This window comes from Dicentrarchus labrax, unplaced genomic scaffold (genome assembly GCF_905237075.1).
Source record: "Dicentrarchus labrax unplaced genomic scaffold, dlabrax2021, whole genome shotgun sequence".
Taxonomy (NCBI): Eukaryota; Metazoa; Chordata; class Actinopteri; family Moronidae; genus Dicentrarchus; species Dicentrarchus labrax.
In genome coordinates, this window is record NW_026136708.1 from 14085518 (window position 1) to 14101153 (window position 15636).

The 15636-nt window shown below is 41.5% G+C and overlaps 1 protein-coding gene across 1 annotated transcript in view; it reads left to right on the forward strand.

Annotated features, from left to right (window-relative positions):
- The window catches only part of susd6 (sushi domain containing 6), a 32285-nt gene extending 17595 nt beyond the window's left edge, over positions 1-14690 (forward strand). The window contains exons 3-7 of the mRNA XM_051407930.1: positions 8941-9135; positions 9568-9762; positions 9871-10009; positions 10950-11419; positions 12162-14690. Of these exons, the coding sequence (XP_051263890.1) occupies positions 8941-9135; positions 9568-9762; positions 9871-10009; positions 10950-11419; positions 12162-12187 (1025 nt within the window). The 3' untranslated portion in view covers positions 12188-14690. The remainder of the gene's footprint in view (positions 1-8940; positions 9136-9567; positions 9763-9870; positions 10010-10949; positions 11420-12161) is intronic.
- Positions 14691-15636: the final 946 nt, after the last annotated feature.

A 15636-nucleotide genomic window follows, 5' to 3' on the forward strand; every position in this document is an offset into this window, starting at 1 on the left:
ACTCTTTTGTTTTCCTCTGAAAGCTGAGAAGAAGGAATGTCTGCCTCCCAGCTGTCCTCAGCAGTGAGGGTGATAGAAGAGAGAAGGGGGAGCTCCTCACTGTTCGCCTTCCCTAACATCCTCCCATCTGTTACTCGAGGGCAGAGTGTTCTTGTCTGTGTGTGTGTATGCTTGTATGTTGGGGTTGGAAAGGGGGTCACACAATGGTGCTCCCCCTTGCCCTCACCCGCTTTGGCCTCTCATGCATATTTAACCCTTCAAATGCAAAGTTGTCTGTTGTCCTTTTCGGAGGCACGCTGCTTAAATCTGTCACTGTGCCCCATCCCTCAGTGAGCGGGGACAATGGGGTGTAATAGCAGCACACGTGGCTTGCTAAATGCATTGCAACAGCAGGGGAAGGGAGGGAAGGGTGGGGAGATGGAGGATGTGTTTGTCTGTTAAGAGACTTCCTTCACCCTGGGTGTATGCAGCGTTTGTGTTTGTCTCTGTGTATTTCAGCTGCAGGAAGAGATGTGATGAGTGGACGGCTAAGTTATCTGGAAATGCTCCTTTGGAAGCCCATGACTCATGTTCTCTGGCAAATTTCCTCTTTACTGTAATGACACTGTAGGCTTTGGCAGCACTGTATAATATGGACACTGCTTGGCCTTTTTTAGGAGTGTGTGGTGATGAAACGAGTGCCCACCGCTCTGCCTGACACTCATATTCCTACCTTAACCATTCACACACACTTTCACAACATAGATCGGAGTGAGTGAGCAACACAAGCCTGCTGTTTACAAAGGCGCCTTGGGACACTTGCAACCTACACTAGCATAGTGAGTAAACTGTATCTGTGTGTACTCAGGCTTTTGTATAAATGTGGCAGCACCTCCTTCACACTGCCTCCCTGTTCTTCATCCTCCTCTGCCTCCTCCCCCTTTCTTCCTCAGTTAGGTCCCTCCACCTTCCCCCAGAGGCCATGGAGATGGAACAACAGCGCTTTTTAGGAAAAATGGGTTTCATGCGTTAAGGTTTTCAGCTTTGTTATGCATTCTTTCTGCCCTACAGTAATACAAGTCCTCCTTTATAAGCTGTTTTTTCCCCCATTTTCTTTCCCATAACCTTTCCCCTTGTTCAACAAAATCTGCTTTAGTTCTCTTTGAGTCAGGGCCCAGCTGTTATGAGTGAACAGAATATGAAAGCAGAAATAAGTCGGACTGTGTGTATGTGTGCACGTGGGAGTGAATGTGTTACAGCATGACGACTTCTCACTTGCTCACAGTAGAACATGACACTGTTAGTATCACTCAACCAGACATTAAGCGTCCTATGTTACGATCCCGTGTCACCCACCCAAGTCAGCATACATAGTTGTGTCACTTCATACTGTGTGAATTGTCTCTCACTGAAAGCTCATCTATGATGTTTGTGTATGTGGTAAAGAACGAAACTGAGCGCAGGAAGCTTATGCTTAACATATATACACAGACCATATCACATTTTCAAATTGCACTATGACTCGTCTAATAATTTCTGTTTTGCAGTTTCTGTTACCAAATGATGTTTGACTTTTAATCTCACTGGAATCACAGCCAGATTAACTTGTGATATGTGAAGTTTACCAAACCTATATTAGTCAATACACCCATCTGGTCACTTTTTGAGATTTGACATTTTTAGGACTCCTGTATTCAAGATGTTTGGGTTTTTTTTTACCACATTTATTACTAAATTTACTCAAGTTTTCTTAAATTATTAGAGCTGACTTGATAAGTTGATGAATTAATTAGAAAAATTATCAATTAATCATCTGGTCCTATCTTTTCAAATGTGCAGATTTTCTGCATTCCTCTAAATACCATTTTAAAGTAAACTGAATATCTTTGGGTTTGGGACTTTTGTTATCACCTTGGGGTTTGGGAAATTGTGAGGGGGCATTTTTACATTTTTCTTTTAAGATTTGATTAAATAATTAATCAATAATACAAATAATAATTAGCAGTAAAAAAAGGAATGTATGCCTGTGTTACACATATACTCTTTTATTTATTAGGTACACCTACGAATGCAGTCTAATGCAGTCTAGTCCTGCAGTAATTCCTACCTTCATGAAGGTTTTTGTTGATTAGAGAGGTGTTGATTGTGTTGCAGTTGGTGGTGCTGTTGAATTGTTTCGTGTTATACTGAGAGGAGTTGCCACCCCATTTATAACAGTTACTTACTTTACAGATATATTCTGTTTAATATTATAAAGGAGTAAGAAAAAAGAAAAGAGTGAATTTTTGCTGCTTTTGCTTGGAAAATGTCAATTTCAAAGCTGTTGCAACATTTTCTGTTGACTGATTAATCATTGTAGCTCTACTGTACTTCTCTAGATGTTTTTCACGGTTTGTAATTTAACAAGATGTTCTCAGAGGTGTCCAGTGGCCTAGAGATTAAGAGCGTCCTGGGACCTTCGTTGCATGTCATTCCCCTCTTCCCCATGTTTCCTGTCCTCAACTACACTGTCAGCTGTCCATGAAAGGCAAAAAATGTATCTAAATAGCAACTACTATCCACCAATAAAATTAGAAATTAGTTTTGCGCCCTCTTATTCTTTTCAACACTAGCCCATCATGGGCTCTTCTGCACTGTACTGCACTCTAATAACAACAGCTTGGTCAAAAATCCCATGGATTAGAGAGAGAGACAGGGGAACGTGGCAAAAAACAAAAACACCCTTAGCCCAAAAATGACAGCATCATCATCAAAAACAGCAAAAACAGAGGATTGGAGAGAAGCCAACAAAGGAACAAAAACATTTTTACCAGGCCAAAGAGAGCATCATCATCCCCATGGTCTTTAGCTTAATCCAACACACAACCCCCCCTCAACATACATTCACATACACAGATTCCCCTGCTTCTTTTATGGCCTATTGTTCTAAAGAGCGACCAAACAGCTGGTTGCAGAAGTCATCAGTATCTGGTCTGCTTTAGAGCGCTCCCAGCTTGTAATAGAAGATAATTAGAATTTTAATTTGCCTTGGCAAAGAGGGCTAAAACCCTTGCCCCCCCCATCCGTGTTTGTCTCAATCCACTCCCCCCCCCGTTCCAGCTCTTAGCAGGCGAGTGCCATCGGTAACAGATGGAGAAAGGGAGATATTCACAGCCAGGCTGGCACTTCAGAGCAAGGCAGGGGATTTTAACGCCCCCCATGGCCTGAGTCTCCTCAGGCACGGCCTTAAGGCACTGGATATTGGGATTAGTGGTCTGCCTCATGGGTGCTCTGTCCTGGCCCAGTCCTCCCACTACATGAAGTGTTTCTTCAACCTTTTAGCAATTAAGCTCTTTGATCAGCTTACAGTTGTGTGCCCAGAAGATTTATACTCATTTAACCTTTTTATATTTAACTCAATATGGCAAATGACAAAGCTTAAACCCCGGTTCTTCAATGGATATTGAAAGCATGAGATGATCTTTGTCACATCTTTTAACACAGATCTACTGGACATTTCATTTTTTTTACACCTTTTTTAAAGTAGGTTCTTCTTACCCACTCTTGCCACTAGTTTTCACAAGGCATTTGTGACTGTTAGTCAATATTGTTTTCGACATTTCTAAAAAACCCGTTCTCTTGAGCAAACTCTTAACATCAGACCAGTGGGAGAACAGCTTGTGTTTGACTGTGACTCATTCCCTTCCTCATACGTACAAAACATGGCGTTCTGAAATCCACTCTGGTATTGCTTAGTGCTTTAATCATTTTTTTCCCCCTGTGTTTGTTTTCAAAGCCAATTTTCAATCTAGGCTGAGAGGGCAATGGAAAAGGGAGAGATGGCAAGGTTATATATCTTAACCACTCTACCATCTCTGGATACTGAACCAGCATGCATTCTTTCCTTTAACAGAGTCTCTCCATTTGTGCGAGCCCAACCCACAGTGTGGCATGTACTGTAGCTGCCTCCTCTTCCCATTGTTGCTGTACAGTGCCTCTCCCTCGCACACAGAACTATTGGTCGACCTGCCACGACATGTCTCTTTTTGGCTTGTAATTGCTCAGGGCCACAGTGCTCCATGATGCTGACATTTTTCTGCGCTCTCTTCCATTCTCTGTTGGTTTCTCCTCCCCCTTGTTTCTCTGCCTGTTTATCTGATGATGAGTACCATTTCCCGTCAGTAGTTTTCTTTCTCAGTTTCTCTCCTCACCATTTTCTAACATCACCTTTTCTCTTTCCCGGTAATTTGCGAAAGTAGTGGCAAGTTTTTGATGTTGTATATATTTATATATTTTTAAGGTAGGCTCTGACTTCTTTTGACAAGTATAATCCCGTGGGAGAGTGACTTTAAGTCAAAATTCTTCACTGCTCCAAGTTTAACAACCACTTTTTTTGACATTTCTTTACCTTTCCATATTTGGTCTTCATTTTCTTTTTTTAAGCTGACATGGGTACGAGTTGTTCTATTCTCAGGGGATGTAGTGTGCAAAGAAAGTCTGTGCATTTATGCATATCTACTCTACACTTGGCGTCCGTGCTGTTAGTTGCTGCTAATATGTAATATACAGTGTAGAGCTGCAACTATGCATGTTTTTGGGCCAAATCATTTTGCCTATAACATAGTAAAGAAATCGGCCATTTAATTCCCAGAGCCCAAGGAGACGTATTCAGGTTATTTGTTTTGTCCAACCAACAGTCAAAAACCCAAAGATATTCAGTTTACTAACATATGTGACAAAGAAAAACAGCAAATTCTCACATTTGAGAAGCTGGAATCAGAAAACATTTGGTATTTTTGATTGAAAAATCTATTTTGTTTTTCTGTAAATCGAAAAACACTCAATGATTGTTTCAGCTCTAATACAATGAAATATCACATAAGGAACAACAAAGTAGAGATGCACTGATATATGTATATGTATATATATATACATATATATATTTGTGTCCTGTCCATCAGCTAACATCAACATTTAAAAATGATATCAGTATCACTCCAGTGTTGTTGTTAGTGTCTCAGTTAATACAGTCCTATCAGCAGCATTGTTATGTTGGTACATTGTGTTCATCCACATATTGCAATAATGTACCTGACTGCGTGTGTTTCATGGCAGGTAAAGGCTTGTAGCAGATCTTTTAAATGCCATCTAACCACACAGCCGATGTGAGTAAGTGCAGTAGTTGCAAATGATATTCGGAAGACTGGCTGATTTGTACAGGCAGCACAAGGTTGTCCTGACACAGTGAGAACCTGGTTTGTTGCGCTTCTTAAAAGACCGTGAGTTTTAAAATGGACATTTTACTGGCTTCATGGTTCGTTTAGACTGACCTGACTTCACTGATCTCTGTGACCCGATCCCCCCGTAAGAATTAACCCTTGAATGGGTTAAGCCTGACACTGTAACCATTTATTTGCGCTATCCACTAACCCCATGCTAATGCAGGGACGTTCCTTGTAGATTTAACAATATAAACAACAGGGGATTTGCTTAAAGCTACAAGAAAAAGTAGCTTGTCTCATTCTGTATTTAAATCTTGCAACTGATGAGGATCGTGTTAAAGATTATGTTGCATGTTCCTCTGACTGAAGCTCCCTTTTTGGTCTATTTAGTGTTTCCCTCCTCATTACTTTTATGAAGCAGTTAACATAAAGTGTGTACTCTGATCACTGACTGCTTCTGTGTGGAAGAAGCTGTTGTTAGGTTAAGTTTTTAGGTGTTGGCAATGTCCACAGTTTTAAATACATGTCATAGTATTTGGTATTTAAAATACCCTTTTATATGAAAATTAGTACTTAAGTATGCACATTCCTTTATTTCTCAGACAATCCTGCAGATAAGAAAGTAATTCAAAATCAAAAGATGATGAATACCGTCTCATCCGTCTTCTGCAGTGGTATTGACTGCCTTGCAACGCTCCACAAAGGATCATAATAGTGGCTGTTGGCTACAGGCTATTGTCCTAAAGTGCCCCCTACGGCCTTTTTGTCCCCTGCTGCCTCCCAGCCCGGGGTCATCAATTCATCACCTTTACCACCTCCATTAGCACCATCTCCTCCTCGGAGAGCCTTTAGTTGCCCTGAAGCAGCTCAGTGAACAACTGCTCAGGTCAGGGTGTCGAATGGCATCCTGAAATGTGGCTGTGCTGTGCAGATAGTGTTTCTGCATGTGAGAGAAAGAGTATGGATATGTTTGAGTGAGAAAGATCACTGCTGCTTTAACACACATACCCTGCATATGTTGTATCATATTAAACAAACCTTCAGCTTTTTGTTTGAGACATTAAGCTGACATTGTTGTGGCTGAATCCTAGGTGATCGATACAGTACTTTGGACTTCAAATGCAGCTCTACAGCTAAGCCACTGAATCATACAAAATTGAATTCTGTCCTGTACAGGGTTGTTGCACTATGATTTTCATTAAAATAGTTGCTTTATTTTTATTTTTAAACGGATGATTTAACATGGCATATTTGATTTAATGACAAAGGATGTAAGTACTTGATTCAGTCTCCTTGTCAAAGATCATGCAGCAGCTTATTAGAGCTGAAATGATACATTGATTAATTGATCAGTCGATAAACAGAAAATGAATCTGGCAGCTATTTTAAATAATTGTTTATTTTAAGTCATTTTAAAAGCAAAAACTTGAATTTCTGCTTTTCTTTGTCTTGTGTGATAGTTAAGGACTTTTGGTTAAACAAAATTTGATGATTTCAAATTGGCCTCTGGGCCTTTTTCACTACTTTCTGATTTTTTTATAGAACAAACAATGAATCAAGAAGGTAATCAGCGGATTCATTATTAAAAGTAGTTGTAGCCCTATGACAAAGCATCTTGTGATAGAGAAAGAGATTGTGTCGGCTTGAACCAACCTTCAATATCTAAAAGGTACAATACAGATTCATAATCTACCCGCTGTAACCAATGTTAAGTTTGTCCCCAGCTGAATTCTATAACACACCCTTTGGTATCACACGACTTAGTCCTGGGAGTGTCTTTGTTTGTGAGTGTTGACTTTGTTTCCATGTGTGTATGTCTGTGTGTATTGGTGAGTAGGCACTGGCACATTTGAGTGTTTGCATTTAATCTTGTGCTGCCAGCTTAGAGCGACGTTTCTCCCCGGAGATTAGAGGATGTTAGAGGCACTGCTGTGGAAATAGTCTCTCTTTCAATCTCTAAACACACTCAGAGGCAAGACAAAGTGGCTGTTCGCAGTGTTGGTGTGTTTGTTTATGTCAAGCAAGTGATAAGGCCCTGCAATAGACCATGGCTAATATGTTTTACACTCAGACCAAGGATTAAATAATGAGCCATATGGCCATTAGTGTTGATGGTGTTATTAATGTTCTCTATTGTGGGGGTGTTTTTAAATTTACTTATGTCTTGTTACTGAGAAAAATCACTGTGCATTGTATAATTCCATTTAATAAACAGATAAGAGTTTAGTATTGGAAACATTTCCATTATAGCCAAGCTCAAATTCTTGCATAACCACTTCACAGATGAGCCAGATCAGTAGTAATACAATTGGTATGTCTGTATCTATGGTTTCCACAGTACTTTGGCCATTCTTGAAGATCAATAATACTGAAAGTAAAGTCAGCCTCATGCTTTCATGTCTCAGTTTACACAGGTGTCGCAATGTTATGTCAGACTTGCTAGATTTAGATGTTCTGCTCTCGCCAGATTGCTGCTCCGAGTGTGTGTGTGTGTGTGTGTGTGTGTGTGTGTGTGTGTGTGTGTGTGTGTGTGTGTGTGTGTGTGTGTGTGTGTGTGTGTGTGTGTGTGTGTGTGTGTGTGTGTGTGTGGCTGTGTGTGTGGCTGTGTGTGTGGCTGTGGGAGTGCAGCACAGATTCAGAGAATTTAATCTCATACTGCGATGAAACGCGTACCCAGACACAAGGAGCGTGGCACTGCAACATCATAGATGGAGCATGGGAAGGTGGATCAAAGCACAATTAACTTTAGGTCTTCTGCCTCATCCTGTCTTTATTGGCTGGCTTAGAGCTTCAAGTCTGTCATTAGAGCCAAGTAAATGAGCCTCGCTAAAGATCCTGTGTCACCGCCAGACAGATAGACCCAATGCTGGCATGAAGACGGTTTAATGAGCAGGAGATAATCGAGAGAAATTAGATCTATATGAAGCTCTTCGTGACATTTTAATCCACCGTAGGCACTTCAGGTATTCTCTGTACGGCACAGTATGCCTGTCTTTACCTAACTTATCATGTTGATGCAGTGCCTCTCCCTTGCCTGTGTAAAATGCAGCCTAGTTTCAAGTAACAATACCTCCTGAGCTTTAATTATCAACTCAGCCTGTCAACTTGACAGAGTTTCCCTGTGAAAAGTTGTTTGACCCAGTGGCAGCTGCCTGCAGAGGAGCCCAGCCGACAGTTTATGTCAGCGTAATGATAGAATAGCACAATGTTCCAGCACCGCCAAATAAATGTAATACTAAAATTTTAGAGTCACCGAAAAACTATTATCAAGGTTCTCTATTAGGCTGTGATGGAGCCAGCCATAACAAGCACCATTAGAGATATACTAATGGAAATACTCTGTTTATTTGACACAATATTGGTACATTATTCTACGAAGAACCAGGACACATGTGAGACAAATTGTCCTTGTTTCCCCAGCAGGCTTGTAATACATGGTAATCCCTTCATGAATTGAAAATTAAGACGCTACATATCCTGTCTACAGGCACTTTCTAACTCTACTAAGTTAACTTGCATACCTTATAATTACCTTATGACCTTACATTATTATAATATGGTTCAGGATCTGGCTGCTGGCCTGAAGCTGGTAGTTCCTTACATAAGCAGTAAATTATCATATATCCAGTTTAGAGCCAGAGGAAGAAGCTCCATATCTTACTTTTTTCCCTGTTCAGAAAGCAAAACCTCAAGGGTTTCTATCATTTAAGCCTCAAACCAGCCTACTAATTATTCTCTTCACTTGTTTCTGTGTCTCTAGGTTGTGCACGGCCACCCGGCGTGCAGCACGGAGAACTGCTGAACCAGACCGAAGCTAACCGGGGCTCTTTTCCCCCGGGCACCCTCCTGACTTATGGCTGTGGGCCTGGCTACACTGCAGATGGACCCACCAGCATCATTTGTACCAGCTCTGGAGCCTGGTCCCATCAACCTCCACGCTGCATCAGAAGCAACGGTGAGCAAGACTCAAAAATCATACATGCAACACACAAGAACACAATTTAGTGTTTCCTGATGGTTTGTTTTTAATACAATTTAAAGTTTTTAATGTCGATTCTTTCCAGCCTGTAAAAAAAAACAACCTTATTATAGCTAGAATGATCATGAAATGTCAGCTTTATAAACGTATAATTATAAACTTATTTGCACTTAACACGCACAGCTGCATCAAAGCTGAAAAATCACATCAGTTCAGTATCACACAGTATCATAACGTCAATTGTGAGGATTGTCCTTGAGAGCCAGCAGGGAACACTGGGAAATTTCACCCAAAATATGAGCATTTAAACCACAGGAATCAAACCTGACCACAGGTAGAAATAATGCCAAACACATTTTCAGGTACACAACAGCCAAGATTGTTAAAGTTTCTATTGCCTCTTCCCAGTGTGTTCGCCCCCCACTGAACCAGAGAACGGGGGCTACCGCTGTCACCCGTCTCCCTGCCACCGCCTCACGCAGAAGACCGTCATCGAGTACTTCTGCGACGAGGGCTACGCTCTGAAGGGCGACTACAAGTTCCTCACCTGCCAGAACGGCGAGTGGGACGGTCCCATGCAGATAAGCTGCCGACTCACACAAGGTCAGTCACCTCAACAAAATTTGACTTATATGTATTATATCACAACCTATATCACAACCATCTCTGAACCACATCTTCACTTCCTCTCTGTCTCCTTGTGTCCCTCAGACAAGGAGCCAAGCTCTCCGCTGGGTATACCAGCTCTGTCTATTGTGGCATCCACAGCTAGTTCTGTGGCACTCATCCTGCTTTTAGTGGTGCTGTTTGTTCTTGTACAGCCCAAACTCAAGTCCTTCCATCACAGCAGGTAAGAAACACATACAGAGAAATTAACAGAAATTAATTAATTGATGATCCCTTGGCATTAGATCTTGTGCTGACATAATTGGTCTCTATCTCATGCTAACAGTTATTAGTGCTGCTGTTTATGAAAACTACTTTGGTTGTTTTGTCAGTTCTGTTTTGATAAGACTTAGTTGCCATGTCTATCATAGAGTTACAATGTGGTACCACAACAGATTTGAAGTGTAAAAAGCTTTGAGTTGCACTTTGTGCAGACATTTCGAGCTGTTAAATGTATTTTCTGTGAGATGCTCTGATCCTCTGTTGCTTGCTTTAATGGACTCCATTTTAAAGTTCTTCCCCAGATCACATAAATAAAATAGGTCAATAAAGTGTCATGCATTTAGTTTTCTTCTTGGCTTTACTAGAGGGTGAGCCTTTCACTTCTTATACAAACTGTGGTTGGCAGAAACCCTTGAAAGCTGTAGTTGTGTTTGCTTTGGAAGAAACTTATTTGCTATTAGTCCTTCCCTTGGACACACCTATGATTCATTCAAGTTTTGGTTGAAACAAGTTGTCTACGTAAGATGCACCAGACCTAGCAACTAGTTTTACAAGTTTGCATCTCTTAAATACTTGATAAAATGAAAGTAAAACTACGAAAAAGGAGTTAATCCTATCACAGTCTAAACGCCTCTGCTGTGGCTCTGTGATAAAAAGGCCAGCATGATTTGATCTAATGCTCATTGGCACTCTTGTTGATTGTGTAGTGGGCCTGAGGGCTTAGTGCAGCCTGCTATAAAGGGATTGTACAGTCAACGCTAATCACCTCTTCTCAGAGGTTCTGCTGTGGCACGCAACACACATGACTGCATCATGCCTTCATCAACCTGAGCCTGGTGTCGTGATCCACCTTGTCCTCACTTGTATTTCTGTCAGCCTCACTCTGTCTCTTCGTCCTTTAGGAGGGAGCAGGGAGTGTCAGGCCAGCCCAGCTCCATCATGGTGGAGGGTGTCCAGGTGACGCTGCCCTCCTACGAAGAGGCTGTATATGGAAGCAGTGGACCCTGTGGTGCTTCCGGTCCTCCTCCGTCACCACCACCTCCGCCAGCTCCTCCAGAGTCTCGAGTCCCGATCGTGCTCTCTGAGGGCCTTCCTCAGGGAGCCACAGGAGGCCAAGGCCCCAGCAGAACCCGCCACCACAGAGACTTAGACTTCTGTCTCCCATCCACGTCCTCGTCATCATCCTTCTCCTCCCGCCGTCATGCAGAGACGGTGCTGGTTCATCAGGCCCCCTCTTCCTCTTCTTCATCATCATGGGCTATAGAGCACCCTGGGGGTGCATGCGCAGGCCCCCTACCGCTCCGTAGAGACTCTGAGAGTAGCGACCAGCACAGTCTGCTTTCTGTCACCTCTACGGATGAGTTTGCTGATGGTAAGAGAAAACAGTCCATGTTATTTCACACATTTGCTTTATAATGAAGAACCCGATAAACACATACCACACACCATTTTTGTTAGGAATCCATTAACTGTCTTAATCTAAAGAATTATAACCAAGGTTGAAAAATAAACTTTGGTGGACAAAAACTCATCTTGCTGACATATACAGTATGCAGTGAGTAAAATCTGTGGATCTATTTTGGTCTACTTCCAACAGCAAGGCAGACAAAGTAGACTAGGGAAGACAAAAAACACCTGTCAAGAGTAATTTAATTTGCCAACATAATCAATACTTTGTAATAGAAATGTCACCCCATTTTCAGTGTTATTTGTTGTATAGACTCTGTTCAAGACATTTAGTAAAAGCAGGTTGAATTAAAAGCTTGTACTCTCTGTATTGGATTACTTTCAGAATTAATCATAAAATAACACATTTGAATACATTCACCTAAACTTTTCAAAACAGTGAGAAATCTCACAGATTTTGTGCAGGTTAGTATTACAAATAGCCAATTAGGAGCCTGTTTAATACAACCTGTTGTTTTATTTGTTAAGATCTCAGTAAGAATGTGTGCAGTAGACAATAGGGACATATTGTGACCTAAACAAACAGGAAATCTGGTTGCACTGAAATGTTTTTGGTGACGTAATGGATTGCATGACTTTGTGGCAGGTAGACAGCTGACTCTAGAGCCCCTGCTCTACTCTGATATATCTGTTCTCTTCCCCTGCAGATATTCCCCTGTTGAAGGAAGCATGAAGCCTGCCAGCCTGCTATCAGCATCAGCAGCAGAGCCCCTCTTTCCCTATCTCTCACTGCTGACCAGGACTGACTGTGACTGTCAACCTACTTCCCCCGACTCCCCTCAGCAGCCAGCAGAGAAAAGACTAGAACTACGCCCATTCCCCACGCAACCTCTTCTGCCATTACTATCCATGCAGAGCAAAGCCAACAACCAATACTCACTGCATCATAAGCAATGATGGAGCACCACTGGAGCCAGCTGCCGGAACAAACTAAAGACAAGCCAGACACAAAGTGGTGCCAGCTCAACATAAATCCTGTAGATCCTATGTATATGAGTAAAACATACCTACTGGTCTGTGTACTATAGGCTATGTATTGCTATACACTTGCCTCCTCCCAGGTGTAGTTCTCTATATTAACATGGCTCACAGAGGCTTCATCGGAGAAGGCTATAGCAACACCTCGACTCTGTTTGGGATTACTTCTGATAAAAAAAAAAAAAATAAACAACTTGTGATGTTTGCTCCTGACGCTGTGGCGCTCGGAATCAGAATCGTCTTCCCGCTGTACTTGAAAAGTTGTGAGTGACGGCTGGGTTTTTTGCAGCCCGCTTTGTGAATGCTGCATGTTGTTATTAGTTATTGCTGTCCCAGCACGGTGGCCCACTCTGAATGAAGCATGAAGCCTCCTCTGTCTCTCTCTCTTACTCTCTCTCTCTCTCTCTCTCTCTCTCTCTCTCTCTCTCTCTCTCTCTCTCTCTCGCTATCTGTGTATCCGGGTGGCGTCTAGCATATGGATTAGTGGGATTGAGAACCACTTCACACGAGCTAAAAGCAGGGTGCAGCGTTTTACGAAGCACCGTATCACAACTATAAAAAGACCTGCTCCTTTCCCTTTTTCTGTTGCCAGCTGCACCCAGTATCTGAAAGGTGCTCCTTCTGTTACATCAGTGGGATTTGATCTGTGTTGTGGTTCCAGAAATGTGCTATACATCTTACCTGTATAAGGAGAGCGAGATGTCACATTTTGTGTCTGGAAGCTGAGGAGGGGGGTTGTCTTTCAACATGGTGACTGGGCACATAACTGAATTTTAAGGTTTTAATTTTTTCCCACACTGTATTTATTGTTTGGTGTGTGGCTTTGAGTTGCTGAATCTGAGTGCATGTGTGTCTGTGTGAGTGTGTGTGCGTCTTTGTGTGTCAGCTAGGCTGGAGATGACATATCTTCATGTGGTAGGCCTCCACACAGCCACTATCACTGATTTGCCTCTCTTCAGATCAGAGACCGGCTTCACAATGTCCCTCTCTTGCGCCATAGGAAAATATCCCTCCCAGCACTGAATAAGTCACATGAACAAACCAGCGTCACTTCAGTCAACGAGTCCACTACACAATGTGTGTATTATTCATCTCCTCTCAAGCTAGAATATTTATCATTTTCTGCTGAATGGCTGGAAAACACAAGTCTCCTTAGAGGAACTGGCTCTCGACCACCTTCACACTGTACCGAAGACTCTCCACTTTTGTGCATTATTGACCCAACTGCAACTGGTTGCAGTGAAATGATAAAGTTTTGTTATAAAGCACCCAACCCCCGCCACACACACACACACACACACACACACACACACACTCCCCCTCCTAAAGCCAAGTGCAAATTTAAAAGAGAATCATGTTATTTTGTGAGAAATCATCCTCCGTTTTCATTGCCACTTGAAAAGCTTTTGGTGGTTGAGCTGGTCACCCTGGAAACAGCATGACTCCGAAGGATCCTGAGAATTACTTTTCAAGCTTAACTGCTCTGAAAAAAGAAAAGAAAAACAGAATAACCCTATTGGATTTCTGTTCTCAGTTTTATTTGGTATCTGTGGCTGCCTGTCATTGTCAACGGCTACATTATTAATGCAAACAGAATGTTGCCTTAGACTTGTACATTTTCTTTTTTTTTTTTGGGATGTATAATCTTAAGCCTCTGCGTTGGTTGCTTTACAGTATTGCAACGTGTTCTGTTTTCCCAATGGCCTTACTCTGTTCTTTTCTATTCTATGCATAAAACTGTCTTTGTGTATTTATCAATGAGTTTACTTTTGTTGTGGACACGACTAAACGAATGTCCATCCTTCTCTGTCCTCCCCTAGCTTTTCCAGCTACTGTGATGATGATGATGATGATGATGATGATGACGATGATGATGAACCTATAAGCACCTATATTTCACTATTCCTTTGCTTCTCTTTTGCTACAAGGCATTAAAATATTATGGGATTGAAAAGAAAAAAAACCTGAAAATGAATTTTGCGTTCAGAAGCACTGTTGTACGGTGTTGCTTCCCTGAAAAATAACAGGTTAAAAAAAGTACACATCTTGATTCTTAGTTTCAATGCTTTCAGCTTTGGTTTTTTCCTCTGTACATGGCAGTGGGTGTGAAGATAGTAATTTAATATTTGTATAAAGTTTAATTTAATTTTACAGTGTGTATATAACTTTCTAATTAAAGCTTTCTTTTGAATGTGGAAGATGATGTCTCATTATTTTAACCCATGTCAGACTGTTGTCCCCGTTACTGTGTATAATCCTTGGATGAGAACTGACTTTCAGTACACATTATCAGACTGAAAGTTGCATCTACATCAAATGTCAAAACATTTCCGGTACCTATAAAGCATGAAAATGTGTATCTGCTTGTATGAGTTAAAATAATATGATTCCATAGTCCTCTGGATTAGATCCTGGAAGATCTGAACCTTGTTTGCATGTAGAAATCCTGCTCCTGTTTATCGGCTTTAATATCTGCAGTAGCTGCTATTTCTAGTTTCACTTTAAACCCTCTGCATGGGTTGGTTCGTCAGCTCCTTCAGTTCAAACTCAAGTCAATAATTTACCAATCTAAGGTTTTTATGTTACTCTTGGTTAAAGGTTGTCTAGTTTATTATAACTGATTCATAACTACTTCCTGAATTCTGCTGCTGTGTTTGATGAGACTGCAGAATGACCTGCCCGAGGAGCTTAGCTCTCTTTTAAGCCGCAGTATCTTTAAAATTCTCAAAACCAATTTTGTATGCTCGCAATTACGAACAAAGGGTTCTCTCTGGCTCAACTCGTGGTTCGTTATAATGTGCTCAGTCCTGCTTTTACACTGGTTTTTTTTGCCGCTGAGTCCTATTATTAAGCGATAGTTTCGGTACAGATCGATCCTCCCTATCGGTGCAGTATCATTGTGTCTGAGTGACACCTAGTGGTTAGAATTAGAAACTGCACTAGCAGACACTCGGCGGATGCGTGACGTCATGTTCGGAAAACTCAACCGCCGCACCTCGGGTTTTTCCGTCAGTGCGCTGTTAATTTCTTCAACTTGGACTTTATAAACACATTGTTTTTTTTTTTACAAAAACAATAAGACAATGCGTTTTGGGAAAAAAAACAAACAATACTGATATACTGAACAAATATCACAAATTAAAT